Here is a 19,247-nt window from a genome sequence, read left to right on the forward strand (position 1 = left end):
CAGATAATACATGCACATATACATTTTCATATTCAAGTTGACGTTATTTAGATGTGATGTTTCTGTGCCATTCAAAGTTCTCTTGTTGTTCATTTTATTAACCGTGAGCTGTAAGGAAAACATATAGGCACTATTTGTCTCATACACCTGTTTTTCAACCGCTATAATCAGTTCAACATAAATAGCAAATAACTTCTCACTAAGATTATGGTCATGTCAAAGTCACTTTATTGTGATACACTACAGAGTGTCAGAAAATGAAATGTGCTCTGTGTTGAAGCCAACCGGAGACTCACGTTTATAACCCTCTTAATGTCATTAAAAGCATTAAAGGTCTCTTGCTGTTACATTTAAACAGTCTTTTTTCACTCTTTAATAAACCCTGTCATTGCAAGTCGTGTTATGAACGGTTAGGAAAATTTTAGTTTTAATTAATAAATGACTAGGGTCTTTTTTAAGTGAATTAGAGGTAATAAACTTGTAGGCTGACATGCGATTCCAAAGCGAAATAAAGAGAAAGAACAAAGGAGTGTTGACAGGTTCATAAACACTGATAAAATTAAGGCAAGTTTAGAGTGGCTCTACAGTGGAACACTGTTGTAATGCGGTTTAAAAAAAAGCATCTGTTAATGTCTACTTACTTTATATTTGCTACCTGTAAATGGGGAAAATGTGTTGGAGCTGTTGTGTTCCATGAGAAAAAAACGTCTTAGCAAAAACATTTTTATTGTCATCTTCTGCTAAGAAATATATTTGCTGTTTGATTGTGCAAAGGGTTAAAAAATGGGAATCTCCTGTAGATTGTGTAATAGCTATATTTTAGTGCAGTCATATATTCAGGTAATTTTAAAGGGTTAGTTCACCCAAAAAAATTTTAATTCTGTCATCATTTACTCACCCCTTTACTTTCTTCTGTGGAACGAAAAGATTAACTAAAATGAATCAGTTTAATACCATTACTTTTACTCTAGTTGTTGTCATGGAAATCAGGGAATTTTTAAATTTTGATTTTCAGGTCTGGAAAAGTTACGAATTTTAATAAAATATAGTTAAGTCGTAGATATTTTATACATATCTGTAGTTTATATAAATTTTTCTAGGGAAGAGTTGACAAATGAAGATTTTTAGAAGAATAACTCTATACAATGCAAGTGAATGGTGACCAGAACTTTGAAAGTCAAAAATCACAAAGGCACCATAAAAGTAAGCCATATGACTCCATTGGTTAAATCTATATCTTCTGAAGCAAAATGATATGTGTGGGTGAGGAAACAGATCAGTATGTAAGTCCTTTTTAATGATAAATTCTCCTCCCTGCCCAGTAGGATGAATCACGAAAAACAAAAGAAGAATCTGAAAGTGGAGATTTAAAGTAAAAAATGACTTAAATATTTATGTTTCTCACACACACCTTTGATATCACTTCTGAAGATATGGGTTAAACCACTGGAGTCATATTGATTACATTTATATGGCATTTATGTGCTTTTTTGGACCTTCAAAATTTTGGTCACCTTTCACTTGTATTGTATGGCCTTACAGAGCTGAAATATTTTCTGAAAATCTTTGTGTTCATCTGAAAATAGAAAGTCACACACATCTGGGATGGCATGAGAGTGAGTAAATAATGAGAGAATTTTCTTTTTTTTTTTTAATCCTCAAATCTTTCCTAATTTCCAATGCCAAGCTTATCTTTGATTTCAGAGGATGTGAAACAAGTTTTTGGTCAGACATCACCAGCACATCACCTTTAACTGGAACTCGGAGTTTATTCAGCTTCACTTTGGCGCAGAGAGGAAGAAACACCTAAACTATGTGGAGTTCACTCAGTTTCTGCTGGTAGGTATAACTGCTGTTCAGTGCTGCCTGATTTCTCTCTGATCTATTTGCCCCCCACATACGCCCAAACACATTCACTTTCATGCAATACCTGTAGCACACTTTCCTTCACTGCTGCAGTGCACAGATCGATGAAATGTCTTGTTTGGTATATTTGGTGCCTGGTCTTGTCTAGATTGACACAGAGTTCTGAGTACCATTTCCCTCAGCACAGTGAGGCATATTGACCTAGTTAGTCACTAATGAAACACTGGAGTTATATTCCTATTCTAGCATTTGTTTCTCATTAGGTGACGTATCCTCAGTACAGTCTAGCGATCCCCCCCAAAAACAGGTAAAGGTTTTCTCCTATTAGGAGAATAGCGGTATTCCTTTTGTATTTGCGTTGTGCAAGACGTTTTCCAATATCATGTCTAGACCTGAGAGTGGGCAAAGGGGGTGTGAGGGGTCGGCTGTGCCAAGTTTACATCTACGCTCGCTATATCTGAATGAGCTTTTTATATTAAACTTAACTTGGACCAGATGTGTTTTGGGAAACTGCGAGAAACACGCTGATATTGTGTTTGTGGCCAAGACAGAATTAAGTTTGTTTTTGGAACTTGAAAACGAAGAAAAAAATACATTTCCTGTTTCATTGATTTAATTTTCTTTACATTGGGAATTTTTTACGGTCATTTGGAGTCATTTGAAAATCCAGTGAACGATATTGTAATTGTTAGATTTTATTTATGACTGTTATAATGTCCTTCAAAGATTATACATATATCCATGTTAAAATAAGTTTGACTATACCATGTGTTCAACTGAAGAGAGTCTCTAAATTATAGTGTCTTTTTTTAATATAATAGTATTGATTTTAATCAGGATTTTCCACATGTACTGATTCACAACCTCTTGACTAGATGTTCTCATTCGCACTTTAGAAAAACTTTCATTAATTACAATAACAAACATTATTACCTCTAATAATGCTTAACAGATTATTTAATGTACCACATTTAGAAATAAACTTTGAAATAATTTATACTTTGAAATACTAGTTCAATAGACATTATATGGTTTCACATTCAAACCACTAATAATAATTCATAATTATGCATAATAATGTTGTGTGTGTGTGTGTGTGTGTGTGTGTGTGTGTGTGTGTATATGTGTGTATATATATATATATATATATATATTATTAGTGGTTTGAAAATGAAACCATATAATGTCTATTGAAATATTCATACACAAAAACTAGTATTACATACATTATAATTACAACCATCCCCTCTGTTTGTCTGTTTTTAAATCTGTTTTTAACAAATGAATTCAGCAGTTTCAATCATAAGATGATATTCTGCTGGTATTTGTCCTTTATCCAGGGGTTAATATGTTTAAAATTAGGTGATGATAAATACATTTTTGCTGAGACTCAACCCCTCTATGACAGATGTGCATGGTTAAAACACTGTAAAAATGAATCACTAGCTCAACTGTCAGAAATGGCATTACTGTCGTAGCTAAAGGCTCTATATTCTGCAATTTCTTTAACCTGAGCTTTGTTGATGAGATCTTTAAGACTTCACAGATTTTTCAAGCAGGCATTTCACTGTTTAAATGTGGATTTTGTGCCAGCGCATGAATTGAAATAGTTGACCCAAACAGAGGTGGCTCATCAAATGTTTTTATTGAAATCCAAAGACAATTAGAGGCACAATAAATGCCAGGGTGGTTTCAATATTGGCCTTAAGAGTTTCTGCTCTTCTCCTCCCTAAATAACAACCATACTTCTCAGAACACTCACAGTTGCAGTAATTTAAGGTTTTAAGAGACTAACTGTAAACCGTAAGGTTCTGAGCCACAATTGTTATGCAATTCCACATGCTTGTGGCTTGACCGGCACAATGCAATGCAGGAAAAATCCACAGCCAACTATTATTTACCTCGATCTCTCCTCTTGTTTTGTTTATTTACAATGCAATTAGCATTTCCTTTGCGTTTAAAAGGTTATTTATGTATATGGAAAAAGGAAAGTAAAAATTGAGCATAAGAGCATGTATTAGACGTACTCTTTAAAATGAAATAGTCAAGGAATCATGTTTGTTTTTCTAGTCTGCTTTCCAAGACAGTATTTTACTATTTTCTTTTTGTCAGCTTTGATATGAATTTGCGAATATTCAAATAATTTACTGCCATGAAAAAATAGGTTAATACTAGTGAAATTACAGCTAACAATCTGTAACTGTATTATTGCTGTTTTTTGTGAGGACGGTGACATTTCTATAGTGTCAGGAATAGGTTAGTGTGGAGTCAGACATTCAAAGCTTTGACATTTTCTCTAATAGAGTTTTTTCCTATTTAAAGACGTCCATTCGCTCAACAGACCTATATTCTCAGCATTTTTGTAACCATAGCTCAGTTATGCGGGAAGAGAGAGGAAGACAAAACAACTGTCTTGAGAAAAAAGCTTGATGTCTAAGAAATTAATTCCTGTCTTGTCTTCTCGTGAGATACATTTTCCACGATTGTTACGCAAATGACTTGTGAGTTGTTTCTTCTCAAATTCTTTTTATTTAAAGACTCAAAGTAAAATAAACGAAGTTGTAAATGTACAAAAAAACACACACACACACACAAACTGTATGTATCATGAAGTATATTGAACCTTGATGGAACTTTTTTTTTTATTGTAGCCTATATAAATTTTATAAATACATAAAATGTTATTGTAAAATTTTCTTAATTATCTAAATTATATTTTAGACAAAACAGGTCTGTTGTAAAGCACGGATCTTGTTTTATGTTTCTATTTTTTTCTGATGAAATCACTCCAATGCTGGATCCTGTAAACAATTGGCATGCAGAATATGATTCACAATTACTGTGTTGCAGGAGATGCAGTTTGAACATGCCAGACAGGCTTTTGTGCAAAGAGACAAGACCAGGACAGGCACCATCACGGCTCTAAACTTCAGGGACATTATGGTGACCATCAGACCCCACATGCTCACACCATTTGTGGAGGAATGCTTAGTGGCAGTGAGTCTGTCTATCTTTAATTGAAAATGCATTTTCAGCCAGTGTTGGTACAGTAGGACAGGGGCATTGATGCATTGAGGCAGTTTATATGAAAGACATTTAGTTCAACATAAACCACTTGGAGATATTTGTTTGCAAGGTGCTTAGTGTGTCTACGTGTGTGTTTATTTTTATGAAGAGCAGTCTGTTTTATAAACACTCCAATGGAGTCTGTCATTTTCTCCACAGTTTGTGCCTCAAAGCTCGGGATTCTGGGAGACGTTTGTAAACACACATTTTCAAGGCCATTAGAAATGAATTAAAGACAATACACTCGTCAGACCCAGTCTATACACTCATCCTCTAATTTAGATGCCTTGCAAAACACGACATGAGGTATAAATATCTTTTCCATCTTTGTAGGTTTAGAAGTTTATACTTTTTTGTTTGGCCAGTATTCACAACTCTTTTAGGAGGATTTGTGGTGATACAAATGACATCTTGGTTAAGGCAACTTTAAGGCAGGTCTGAGTTTTTGGGACTTCAGGTACACGTCACAATTTCTGCAAAGCATACAGCACCATCTAGTGAGAGACAGTGCAGCCTTGCTTTTCTTTCTCTCAATCCCTCAGAAGCCTGAAGACAACAGTGCAAGCTCTCATTCAGCCAAACCGTAGTCAGCAAATACAAATGAAAAATATTGAGATTCAGAACTGCTGAATATTCAAGATTGTTTGTGTCATTTCCTAATCCCATCAGCTTCTGAATGATGGAGTTTTTACACTGAAAATGTGTGAAGGATTCTGTCAGATGCTATATAAAGAATGACCTCATGTTAGTTTCCTAGTTTTTATATGCCCCTCTTCTCATAAAACAGTGTAATTAAAATGGCCCTCGAGCTTGAATCCCTCGAAAATTACCAGTGTTCGTCTCTGTGAAACACATGTATTTATTTATCCCTCTATGTGGTGGAAGCGCTAAAGATGTCGCCTTACTGCAGCTTGATTAATGTTCAGCTATTTATCACCTCTGTCCCTCATAAAAGGATGTCTTCGTGTGTGTGTGTGTGTGTGTGTGTGTGTGTGTGTGTGTGTGTGTGTGTGTGTGCGAAATTCGCAGGCAGCCGGTGGAGGTACGTCACATCAGGTCAGCTTTTCCTACTTTAATGGCTTCAACTCTCTGCTAAACAACATGGAGCTCATTAGGAAGATCTGCAACACGCTGGCAGGCAACCGCAGCGATGTGGAAGTTACTAAAGGTTAGTGGTGTGTTGTTGTTGTCCTGTTTTATTTTGACTTTGTCATTCCTCTCCTGATTAGGCTGATTGGATGTGCCCCAAAAACGCACAAAGAAATCATACCCACAATGCTTTGCTGGAGATATCTGTTTGAGCACTTTCTGAGCTTGGCTGTGATACATGTTCATAAAGTCAGGTCTTTGAATATTGGCAAAGTACGTATGAAGAAATTGATTTTGGAGTGTTACTTGCTGGAAGACACAGCAAGTTCAGTTTGGCTTTCAGACATTGACATAAAAAAAGTGTCACTGCACACGAATGCATTTTGGCAAACAGTATACCATGGTATGAAACAAAAACTGCAGGTGTATCCTAATTAACTAGTACAAGGGTTGAGAAAGTTCAAAGGGATAGTTCACCCAAAAATGAAATTTCTGTTATCATTTACTCACCCTCAAGAAGTTTCAAACCCATATGAGATTTGTTTTTCTTTCTTTGTTTATTGGAACACACAAGGTGGTGTTAGGCAGACTTTTCACACTTTTATTGTATGGAAAAAAGATGCCGTGTAAGTGAATGGTGACTGTGGGCAATGTTCTGCTTAACACCATCTTTTGTGTTCCAATAAAGAAAAGAAATAATTCAAATGTGTTCTTAACATGAGTAAATGATAACATAATTTTCAGCTTTGGGTGAAGTGTTAAGATATTGCCAAACCCAAGTACAATATACAAAATAATAAAAAAACATAAGCATTGTTGGAGAAATATGTATGAAGCGCAATGATTATGGAAGAGAAATATAAAATTCTTACAGAAATGGAGTCAATGCCATCTCTTCATTTAAACCCACAAACATTGTGGCCTTTAAATGAAAAATCCAATAGGACTCACTTCCTGGCAAAGTTTTTAAATATAAGAACTTACACAAAATAAAAAAAATGTCTGTTCCATTCTAATTGCATTTACTTGCCCTTTGCTAATTTTTTTATTCCCTACAATAAAAATTTGAATTTTAAAAGTTCAATTACTGTATCGAGCATCTTTACTTCATAGATCAATAAATAATAAAAAAAAACCTGTCAACCTGTTTTTTAAAAACAAAGCCCTCTTAAAAGCTTGATCTTTTGGTCTTTGGCTCCCTGGCCAGCTGCTGACCTGTAAAACACCCCTCATAGTCTGCCAGCAATGGAACTCTGCCTCTTGGACACACACTCTGGCTGTACACACCCGGTCTGCGATGCTATCAGCCCTGTGGAGACCGGGGCCAGGGGTGGGGAGGCTACAGTACATTTACCGCTGCTGTTCCCATAGAGGCTGCAGGCTTCCATTGGGCTCCGCAGGGACCTGTGCGTGCAAATTTTCATGTCTACTTCTCTTGTTGATTGGTTCCGTATGTTTTGAGCGGTGTGGTGAGGCCTAGTTTCGTCAGCGCAAACAGTCATCGTCCAGCACCTGGGAAAAATGGCGAACACGTCACTGTGCAAGCAAGCTGCACAGAGAAAAAAATGTAATGTTCATGATCTGTCCATTCTTCTTTTTAATTTATATTTGGACATTTTTCACCTTTGTTAGATATGAAGGTGGCAGGGAGATAGGAAATGACAGGGGAGAAAAGGGGGAACTGGATTGGGAAAGGGCCTATAGCCGGGACACGAACTTGGGTCGTTGGTAAAGCAATTGCACCAAATGTCGGAGCACTTCCAACAAGACTATGGCTCTAACAGATCTATCCATTCTTAAGCTGAATTTCATTGCAGTTATTGCATTGCAATAGATGTAGATTTACTTTTTCTTTATCATACTTGAAAGTTGAATTTAGTATCAGACAGATGATTTTTGGCACTACAAATGTTCTTGGTGACATGCTCGTCACACATATTGTTAGACAGTGTCTGTTTTAGGAGAGAGTTGAAGAGTCAGATGGCCTGCTTGATCTTTGATTGGAGCGTTCTTCACACATCACAGCGTGTTTAAGGCCAGGGTAAGCTGAGCTTGCCTCAATTCAATAGGGCTCTGTGTAAGAGCACTTGCTGCCTTTTTCAGGGCAGTCACTCTATACCAGTGCAATGGGAATCCCAATGTTAACCAGACTGTGTTCATCCTGCTCATTACCACTCTACACTTAACCTACACAACCCACTGATATCCAATACATGTCCAGACTCAATGATTTACTAAATATTTCACTGAATTATTTACTACATAATAGTGTACGTATATTTTTATGTAACAGTTTAATAATAGAACAGTGATCGAAGATGATAAATACAGTGGGCCTAAAAAGTATTTGGACACTTAACAAAACAAAATAGAAAAGCCAGTGGCATTTATTTTCAACAAAGATAGCCCAAGCAGACATTTCAAGAACAACATTTCACAAAAGGAAGTTTATTATATTGTAAATTATAAAACAATAGATGAGCTGTTCAAAATTTCTCATTCTTCATTAAAACTATGAATTAACACAAATTAATGTATGGGAATTTATTATGACCAAAAATGTTCCAACAAATCAAACATATCTTATATTTTAGCTTCTTCAAAGTTGCTACCCTTTTCCTAGATTACAGCTTTGCACACCCAAGTCATTCTCTCGACCATCTTGTTACCTGGGATGCTTTTTAAACCGTATTGAAGGAGTTCCCATATGCAGCATGCTGGCCAGTTGTTTGCTGCTTTTCCTTCATCATATAGTATTGTATTTTTTATGTATCATACATAGGCACAATGTATATTTGTCTACAAACCTAATTTGTAAATAAACATACACCTTTAGATTACAAGGTTTTTAAGATAATGAGAAACAAAAGTTCAGTCAAGTCTATCCAAACTTTTAGCTGATAATGTACATACATTAACATGACACTTGTTATTGTAATGAATTGCTTTTGTGGTTACTCTTCTTAGGCACGTGTGTTAACTTGAAGGGAACTGACTCCATATTTCCACCAAAAAATTAACATTGGCACCATTTGTTTCAAGGAATATTTTGGGTTTAATAGAAGTTAAGCTCCATTGACAGCATTTGTGATATAATGTTGATGATTACCACAAAAATAATTTCAACTCATCACTCCTTTTCTTTTAAAAAACAAAAATCAAGGTTACAGTGAGGCACTTACATTGGAAGTGAATGGGACCAATTATTTGTGTTTAAAGCCAGAAATGTGAAGTTTATAATTTTATAAATACGCTGGCATAAATTCTGCTGTAAAATGTTTTATTTTTAAATTTATTTGTTTCTCCCCTTTTCTCCCTAATTTGGAATGCCCAATGCCCAAGTCCTCGTGGTGGCGTAGTGACTCAATCCTCAATTTGTCCTCAATCCGGGTGGCGAAGGACGAATCTCAGTTGCCTCCGTGTCTGAGACCGTCAATCCGTGCATCTTATCATGTGGCTTGTTGAGCGTGTTACTGCGGAGACATAGCGTGTGCAGAGGCTTCACGCTATTCTCTGTGGCATCCACGTACATCTCACCACGTGCTCCACTGAGAGGGAACCACACTATAGCGACCACGAGGAGGTTACCCCATGTGACTATCCTCCGTAGCAACTGGGCCAATTTGGTTGCTTAGGAGACCTGGCTTGAGTCACTCAGCAAAGTTTTAAAATGGGGTTAAACTTCAAAGAAAATGTTAGTATGTGATTTTATCAAGCTAAAATCATGTTAGCACCCATATTGTTTACATCTTGTGCCTATACTTTTGAAACAGAGAGTATTTTTTAACATTAACAAATTGGCCCCACTGACTTCCATTGTAAGTGCCTCACTGGAACACAGATTTATATCTCCGTGAAGTTGGCACCCCATATAATTAAATAATCACCAAATCTATACCATTCGGTTGTGCTGTGTTTGTTCTGTGTTTGTGCTGATTTGTGCTGCAAAAATTAACATTTGTGCTGGTTTGGTGTTTGAGATATTAAGCATTCTTTTTGGGCTTTATGACGTCACTCTCCACCCCATCTCGCTCAAATCGATCCAAACCGGTGCTTGTCATTTGTGCTCTGTTTGTGCCATTTAAAACAAACGTTGTAACTATTTCCAGAGTGGTGACGTCACTCTCCACCCCATGTTGTCTAAATCGCTCCAAACCCGTGTCATTTGTTTGTGCTTGATTTGTGCCATTAAAATTAACAATTTATCTGTTTCCATTCCTTAGAAATAACAAATATGATTCGGGGCTGTGACGTCACTTTCCACCCCATGTCGTCCAAATCGCTCCAAACGGATGTCATTCGTTTGTGCTCAATTTGTGCTATTGAAAAAAAAAACGTAACTTTGATAGTTTTTTAAATATAACCAAAAAACATTTTTAAGAACAGTGATGTCACTCTCCACCCCAAGTCATCCGAATCGCTTCAGACTGGTGTCATTCATTTGTGCTCTATTTGTGGCAGTTTGTGCCATTAAAATAAACACTATCTATTTCCATTCCTTTGAAATAACAAATATGACTCGGGGCTGTGACGTCACTTTCCAACTCATGTCATCCAAATCGATCCAAATCAGTGGGATTCGTTTGTGCTCGTTTTCTGCCCATTTGTGCTGTTGAAAGAAACAATCGAATTCCTAAAAACTAATTCCATTACAAAGAAATGACAAAGTGATCTCCTGGATCTGTGACGACAGTCATGCATTTAGCTCATCTCGTCCAATGCACTCATTTTCTGACTTGTTCGTTTGTGCTCGCTTGGTGCAGGTTTCTTACGATTGCTGTCATTTTATTTATATTTTAAATTGACAGTTTGATCATTGGCAGTAACTTCAAGCTTCAAATCCAAATCACATATGCACTGTATTTGTGAGTGTGGTAAAGTTAGCTTTATATTTGACATTCGTTTGACATTCGCAACAACACCTATTAAACTCTCCGTGCAAATCACATTTTCAAGCCAAACCAACCTGGACATGCATGAATAGGTTTTCTTTGCCTTTTAATTATTTAATTAAATAATTTAATTACAACTATTTAATTATAAGGGGTGCCAACTTGTTTTTTCAAAGAAAAGGAGGGCAAGTCTAGATAATGTTTGAGGTATCAATATTATGTCACAATTGCTGTCGATTGAGCTTAACTTGTATTGGACCTGGAATATTCTTTTAAAAGTAAAGGCAAAAATGGTGAAGTTAGAAGTTAGTTCTGAGAAAAGGCTGTAGCATCGTTTTGTTTGTTGTTGTTGTTGATACTGTTGTTGATACTTTATTGATCCTTTGCAGGAAATTATATTGTCACGGCAGCTTTAACACTCAATAACAATACATAATACGTAACAATAATACCTATATCGAATAATCAGTAACAGATGCATATTCAAAACAGGATATTCAATAGCAGAATTAATAACAGTATATTCAGTAACAGGTGAATATTCATAAATCATTAAACATTCTGATGGCCGCTGGTACAAAGGACTTCCTGGTACGTTCAGACTTGCACTTTGGTGCGATCAATCTATGGCTAAAGGTGCTCTTGTTGATCACCCCAAGAGCATGGATTGGATGTAAGGGATTGTCCATGATTGATTTTAGTTTAGAGAGTATTCTTTTCTCAACCACATGCTGGATTATATCAAATTCAGTCCCCACAACCGATCCTGCTTTCTTTATCAATTTGTTGACTCGATTTAGATCTCCCATGCGAGCACCCTCTCCCCAGCACACCACAGCAAAGAACAGAGCACTTGCCACTTGCAGATGCCACTTGGTTGGTTGGATATTTTGTTATCTATTGCAGTGAATTTCATACATTAAGTCATACATTTGGGCTAAAGTGTCCAAATACTTGACACTGTGTATGTTTATGAAACCTTCATAACAAAGTCTTCAATAAAGACTTATTGCTAGAATCACTGTTAATATTTTATTATTAAAATTGCACTGAATTTCTTTCCTCCTCTTTCCTGCTGTCCCTCTCTCTTCCTCCTTTTCCAGAGGAGTTCATTGTTGCTGCCCAGAGGTTTGGCCAGGTGACCTCCATGGAAGTGGATATCTTATTCCAACTGGCTGACCTGTCTGAGCCGAGAGGGTGAGTCACCTGCTGAGTCATCGTCTGAGAGCCTCTGCCCATCGCACTAAGAGGAGAGGAGGGTTCGAAGCTCAGCCATAACATACTTCAGCACAGCCTCTCTAACCACTCACGCCTTCTAAAAACTGCATCGCTTGACTCTTCTGTAATTATATGTGAAAGTTTTCTGGCAATTGCATAGTCGATTTTACATGACTCGTGTTCAGAGAGAGAGGTTGTGAACACGGTTGGCTTCGTTCCAACTTTTCTGCAGCCTTAGATTGGAGTGGGTGCACATGTCTCTACACTCCTGTAACTGTTACAAAGTTCTTACCAGAATGGTAATGATCTTGGATGTTTATTTAGAAAATGCATGCTCTAAGCCATAGAGAAGTGTAATCATGCCTTGGTGGCTTCAAAACCAGGGACATCACATCAACATTTCTGAAAAGTCAGATACTGTGGCCTCTGAACTGTCTCATGACTGTACAGGGTGGGGTCGTAAAGTATGCTGCAATCGCTGATCAGTAATTGCTTTTTTGGACATTATTGCTTTGCAATGAGATACTGTAGTTTCCCTATTCACTTTGAGTCAAGATGTTGGAGGTTATTACTTTTAAGGGCATACTATGCCACTCTACCTCAAACATCTTTTAGATGTTATGTTTTTAAAAGTAGACTTTGGAAAGGCACAGAATCTGTTTCAGCTGATTTATTAAGTTTGCCTGTGTTTTTTCTCTCTACAGACGTGTTGGTTCCATTGACATTGAAAAGATTGCACCTCTGGAGGAGGGAGCCCTTCCTTACAACCTTGCTGAGATTCAAAGACAGGTATGTTTACCTTCAGAATGCCTGATTGTAATCTTATCTTGCTTTGAAGTCAGTGATCAGGTGATTCTGTCTTTTATCTATATCCTCATTGTTAGTGGTGCTTTCTTAGGCAAGCATCTTTATTGTCTTTACTAAAAACCAAAATTTTAAAGGGATAGTTCACCCAAAAAATGAAAATTCTGTCATAATTTATTCATCCTCAAACTTGTTGTTCTGCCAATTGATCTTAACTTTTATTGAACCCATAATATATTCCTTTAACTCAAAGGAGCATCCCAAGCCGTATTTAGGATCCAGAATCGGGTCTTGGGGGTGGGCTCTTTTGACTTGGGCCAGGAAACTTACAACTACGTTGCAACCACCTAATACACCCTAGCAATGCCCTAGCAATCGCACACAACACCCTAGGATGATGAGCTTCACAAGCACTGGCAAGTAACAATAATATATTCTAACATCCTTTGTATGCTCCCATTTCCATTGTTTTTAATATTATCATTGCAGAGATTAAATTCTGGGTTGTTTTACAGTAGACACTTTGTAGACACTTTTACAAACATGATTTGTGTATGCAAGCAAGTTCTTAAGATCAGCACGTCATTTCCAGCCTCTCTTGATTTTTCCGTCAGCTACTGCTGGGCTCTTGCTTTCGTTTTGACCAGAGCAGTGAAAGGAGAGAATATCTGAATCTGTCATCGGAACACAGATCACACATATAAAAAGCTATAAATTAAATGCAAGCCCAGCAGTCGAGGAAAGTTATCACCTTCTGATGGCGAGATGAGGGGAAATAAAAACAGACAGAAAGGTTTGAAGACTCTACAGGGGGAAAAAAAGAAAATTTGTCTGTGCTTAGATATTCCCTTTTTATTTTATCAGAAGTTCTGCCTCCAAACACATTGAGGGCTGAGTTATTCCTTCGTGTCGGGCCGTACAAAGCGGGGGCCCCGAACAGAGACGCCAGTCCTACCACAATGAGCCGCTTTGGGCTGTGGTCTGGCCTTATGGGCTGCTGGCCAGCCTTCCCTCACTGCCTCCCCCAGCACAGTTCACCCCACACCCTTAACCCCTCAGTGAGCCGGGGGGGGATCATTGGTGGTTCGAGCGGCTCCTGACAGGTGGTCTTGTTCCAGGTCTGAGGAGCAGTGAGAAGGGTAGGCAGGGCGACTGTATCTCCGGCGGGGAATGCAGAATGGAACGCTTGGATGGTTCTGGCTAGCTAACGCTGCGTTCCTTTTTACTCTCTTAACTGTGTGGCTATAGCCATGGCTGGAGCACTGATTGGACCCACTTAATTGTGGTTTCTGCTTTTCTGACTAAAACAAAAAAACTCTGGAAGTTTCAGTTCTCATTTTTTTAAGATTGTGGGATGACACTAAATTTAATGCTTTTGATCTGGTGTAAAATCCTGAATATTACTTGTTCCAGTAATGAAACTAACAGAAATCTGCTAACTTTAAAATTTACTTTTGTCTGTGTGTGTAATAGAAACCATTTTCAAAGAATCAACACAGTTGATGACACAAGGGTACATCTTCTGAACTGCTTACAGTATATAGGTGCATTGCACCAAATACAACTACTGCTATTAAATATGGCATCATTTTAGGCATTAAAAGGAAGAGTTTACCCAAAACATGACATTGCTTAATCACCTTCATGTTGTTCCACACCTGTATGACTTTCCTTCCTTTGTGTAACACAAAAGAATAATACAGTGACCAGGGACTGTTAAGTTCCACCAAAAAGTATGAAAAAGCACCATAAAAGTAGTCCATACTTTTTAGTCCAGGCTTTTCAAAGAATAGGTCACCCTGAAATGAAAATTCTCTCATAATTTCTAACCCTCATGCAGTGATTCTCAAACTCATATTGCGTTGTCAGAACACAAACAGATATTTTGAAAATGTATGAGGTGTTTTTGTCTATGCAAATCAATGGGGTCCTATAATTTCTAGCTCCAAAAAGGACATATAGGCATCATAAAAGTAGCCCATACTTTTTAGTATATGCTTTAAGTCTCCTGAAGCTTTGTGTGAGGAAAATGTAAGTTGTTATTCACTGAAAATCTTCCCCTATAATGTAGCTCTCAAATCCCATTCACCTATGCTTATATTCAAACTTGGCATGACAAAATGCATTGTACCAGGTTTGACTTTCATGACACTAAATGTCATATAATGTTTTCTCATGTTCCTTGTACCAAACCCTATGTGCCACATATATATATACAGAAATGTGAATGAGGAAATTTGAAATGACATGAGGGTAAGTAAAAAAAAAAAAAAGGCAAGATTTTCATATTTTATGAATAATTCCTTTAATATTGTAAATGGGAGTGACAGAAAGGTTGCCTTGAAAGGTTGACATGATTTGTCAACTTCTTTTTCATGTCTTCTTCTAACATGTTTTCAGAATGAAATAATTAGTATATTGCATTGCAGACAATAGGGCATGCTTCCAAAAATTTGGAAACGGTGTGGATAAAAAACACTATATCATTGATTATTGTAAATTGTTGAAATTCATTACGGTGGCAGTTCTGATTCTCTCTTTTCACTGTAAGCAGCAGTCTGGTGGGGACGTGTCTCGCTCTGTTCTGATTCAGGGTGCAGAGTCTGCGTACAGATTCACCCTGGGGTCTGTGGCTGGAGGTGAGTCAGTCATGGATCATTATGCACCACCCCTTTACCTGAGCCTACCACTCCACAACCAACCCCTCCTCCACACGAGAGAGAGAGAGAGAGACAAAAAGAAAAAGAAAGCCTGCCCTATTTGCTTCTTAGGGGGCTATCTCTCCCGTTTAAAGAGGAGAGAAGGTAATACACTACGGGAACCTCCTGGATGGATTCTTTTGTACCTGTGCGTGATCAGAGGTGTGTGTGTCTGTGTGTGTGTGTGTGTACGTAAGGAGGTGGTGCTTGGCCCTATGTTTGGCTCCAGACTGGCTCTCTCGGAGGAGACAAGTTAATAAGGAGGTAGCACAGGGCGACTCACTCTTTAATTAAGCCTGTCGGTGCTGTATCCCCTTTGTGTCCACCCCAAAGTTGTCAGATAAGAATTGACTGATGTGTTCTTCAGAAATATCCTGAAGATTTTTTCCCCCTTCACTCTTTTTTTGTGGTTGTTTGATTTTTCCTTCACCGCAACCCCTTTTATAACTTTCTGGTTCACTTCTCCTTTAACAGCCTTGCTATTCCAGGTCTCACTGTTACAATTGTTTCAAAACAATTCTTCTGTGACACCTTGATAGCCGTGGGCGCCACTGCCGTGTACCCCATCGACTTGGTGAAGACCCGCATGCAGAACCAGCGATCTACGGGTTCCTTCATAGACGAGCTTATGTACAAGAACAGCTTTGACTGCTTCAAGAAGGTGGTTCGCTATGAGGGCTTCTTTGGCCTCTACAGAGGTCAGTACCTGCTCGGCCAGGCCACAAGGGAAGCACAGACAAAGAGCGTTTTCATAAAAGCCAGGGGCATGTCATCTTCCCTCTGACCTTACCTGCTTTGAAGAGATTAAGGCTACCATTGCTGCTTGAGGGGACAATGTTCAAAGCATGAAAGGGCACATACCAGCACAGAAACGTAACAATGAAGAGCATGAATGCTCTACACAGTCAATGCCGCTCAGATAATGAGTATCTGCTCTGCTTTTAGAGTTTTTAAAGCATTCGGTGAGGTCACAGATTCAAATTGTAATTGCAAGGTGCAATTGGCATGTGACCTCTATTGAGAAAACTAACTACTAGTATTTGTCAATCATAGAGCTGACAAAAGAGAGGCTGAGATCTTCATCACCTGTGCAGAATTATACCAGGGAGATGGTACAAAATTTTTGTGCTCGTTTTAGCTGGCCATATTGGTGCTTAATGACAGAGAGCACTACATTTGAATTGGGCCAAATAGTTAACTGATAAGCAGTTTTAAAATATGGAGAAAGAAGAAAGAATGGCCTTTTGCTGACAAATATGTACAAACCTTAATGATCAAAAAGTAGTTTAGAAAGAACATTTGTGTATACCAGTTGTTCTCAATGGGTTTTGCTTCAGGACCCAGATGAAACAAAAACATTTCTTAAAATGTATTTAAATTACTATGAACTGCATAGATCCAACAATATCTATACATATTAACATGACATGGCTAAATATATATATTTTTTTAATATTTAAATCTGTTTGGTTTCTAAATGTCTTTTGAATTTCGATGGTTTTATGCTCTCTGCAGCCATTTCACTGCACAGACAAACACGTTTATCAGTTTTACCGATTAATTGGTGACGATAGTTGCTTTTTGGAACGATCTGTTGTCGGCAAAAATCATTGTGAAAGTGGGCAGAGCTGGAGAAGTCTAGTTAACCTAGTTAGAGCAACTTGGTTATACAGTAAAACAGTAGCCTCTAGAGGTTAAATGAAAAACAATCACTGACAGAAAAGATTCATCCATATATTTATTTTCACTTTAATGCGAATTTGGATATTTTGATTAGTTAATCAGTGTTCAAAATTAATGCGAGGGCATGAAAAGAAAAATGTGACTATTTGGAAATGTGCCCTGTCAGCACATACACTTTTTCTCCACAACCTTTGATGTCAACAGCAAAGATATGGGAATATTTCCTGTTCCCTTTAAAAAGTTGATTGATATTTAAGCTTCTTTCCTAACTTTGCATGTATATTGTTCATTTCATTTATTATTTGCATTTACCAGTAGTATTTTGCATTTAATTTTTCCCTGCTGTCCATGACTATTAGAACAGACCTGTGACCCATTGTTGGGTCACGACCCCACCAGTTGAGAACCACTGATTTAAACTATACTATGACCTGAGCTAGTGACTTCTTTCTTGTGTTAGTTCATTGGCTGGGCATTCCATTCAATCACATTTTCATGTGATTGAATGGAATTCTTTATTAACATGTTATTTTTCAGCTCTTCAACAGAACCCCACATGCAGGGCAACAGTACACATATCTAGTATTATTTAAGACAGAACTAAGCTCAGATGAAGTCACACTGACTGTTTATTGACTTCCCGGCAAATTCAAACAAGTAAAAACAAAGAAATTGGTAAAGACAACAGTCGATGATGTCACCATCCTGGCAACCTCAAAGAAGCATGCAAGAACAATAACTGTTTATGGGAGCTGTGATGGATGATTAAAAAAATTTACAATGTTTTCAACTTCTTTTGCTTTTATATAAACACAAATCTGCTCTGTAGGCGATGCATGCAGGAAATGTTTGTATTCATCTTGCTGTGTGGCCTATTTGGACTGGTACACCCACATTACTATGCTTGCTTGTTACTGCTTGGGGTGGGTCATCATTTTTAAATCAGATTATTTAGTTTATTTTTATCTAAGCTAGAAATCTGTTGTAATTGAGAGCTGGGTAAACTTTGGTTAGGCATGTTTTTAAAGGGAAAAAGAGTTTGTAGCATTAAGTTTCCAATATTTAAACTCTCCACATCAATAGCGTTCATTAGTGTGTGGATGATAGGGAATTGGAAGCAGTTCTGCTGAATTTTATGTTGAGGAAATTTCTCCTGCCTGCTACAGTAGTCGCCCTTCCCTCGCCACCCTGTCTTTTCTAATCAACTTGTTTTCTAATTATAGGCCTTGTACCGCAGCTTCTGGGCGTGGCTCCCGAGAAAGCTATAAAGCTTACAGTAAGTACTCTGCCTTTACCACATCAGCGTGGCCTTTTTAAACCAAAGCCCTTAACTCCTCAGAAATACACCCCTCTGTTTGTCTCTCGCCTTTAGAAAAATCCCCTTTGAAAGCTGTGTACATTCTTGCATTGGACATCAGTAGGCCCATATGCAGTCTGCACACTATTTTACCTTTTTGATTGTGGTGGAAAATCTAATGAATGGATTAAAAATGGTAAATTCTGTTAAATAAAGCTGAGAGTACTAAACTTTGGGGTGAAAGCAATAAACAGCTGCACCATTTTAACATATTTTTTTGTATTCACCAACCAACTGCAACCCAGTTTAACTAGGCGTCCAACGTCGGTGTTTTCTATGTGCCTCACTTCCTGTGGAAAGCAGGTGGTAAACAGAATTTTATTTATTCAATGTTTGTGTGCATTGTAATTAATCAAATGATTATAAAATTATTGAAAAGAGTGTTATAATCGGGCATATATCCAGACGGTGTAGATGAGGTGTGCCTGGATCGCAGTGGTGGAGCGATGCTGTACAGTCCCAGTAAAGAATACCAGATTGCAGTAGTCCGTTGCATCCTCCATAACCTTAGAACTGACCTCCAAATGGGGAATTGTGTCACACAAATTGTGTTAAACACATATTTTGGGCATG

At 37.7% G+C, this 19,247-nt stretch overlaps 1 protein-coding gene across 1 annotated transcript in view; it reads left to right on the forward strand.

Annotated features, from left to right (window-relative positions):
- Positions 1 to 19,247, forward strand: part of LOC127619831 (electrogenic aspartate/glutamate antiporter SLC25A13, mitochondrial-like) — a 53,643-nt gene that overhangs the window by 13,707 nt on the left and 20,689 nt on the right. The window contains 9 exon segments of the mRNA XM_052092845.1: positions 1,705 to 1,732; positions 1,734 to 1,839; positions 4,717 to 4,863; positions 5,962 to 6,100; positions 12,017 to 12,110; positions 12,836 to 12,920; positions 15,490 to 15,574; positions 16,174 to 16,332; positions 18,541 to 18,593. Coding sequence (XP_051948805.1) covers positions 1,705 to 1,732; positions 1,734 to 1,839; positions 4,717 to 4,863; positions 5,962 to 6,100; positions 12,017 to 12,110; positions 12,836 to 12,920; positions 15,490 to 15,574; positions 16,174 to 16,332; positions 18,541 to 18,593 — 896 coding nt within the window.

The sequence above is a fragment of the Xyrauchen texanus genome, chromosome 26 (genome assembly GCF_025860055.1).
Source record: "Xyrauchen texanus isolate HMW12.3.18 chromosome 26, RBS_HiC_50CHRs, whole genome shotgun sequence".
NCBI classification, from domain to species: Eukaryota; Metazoa; Chordata; class Actinopteri; order Cypriniformes; family Catostomidae; genus Xyrauchen; species Xyrauchen texanus.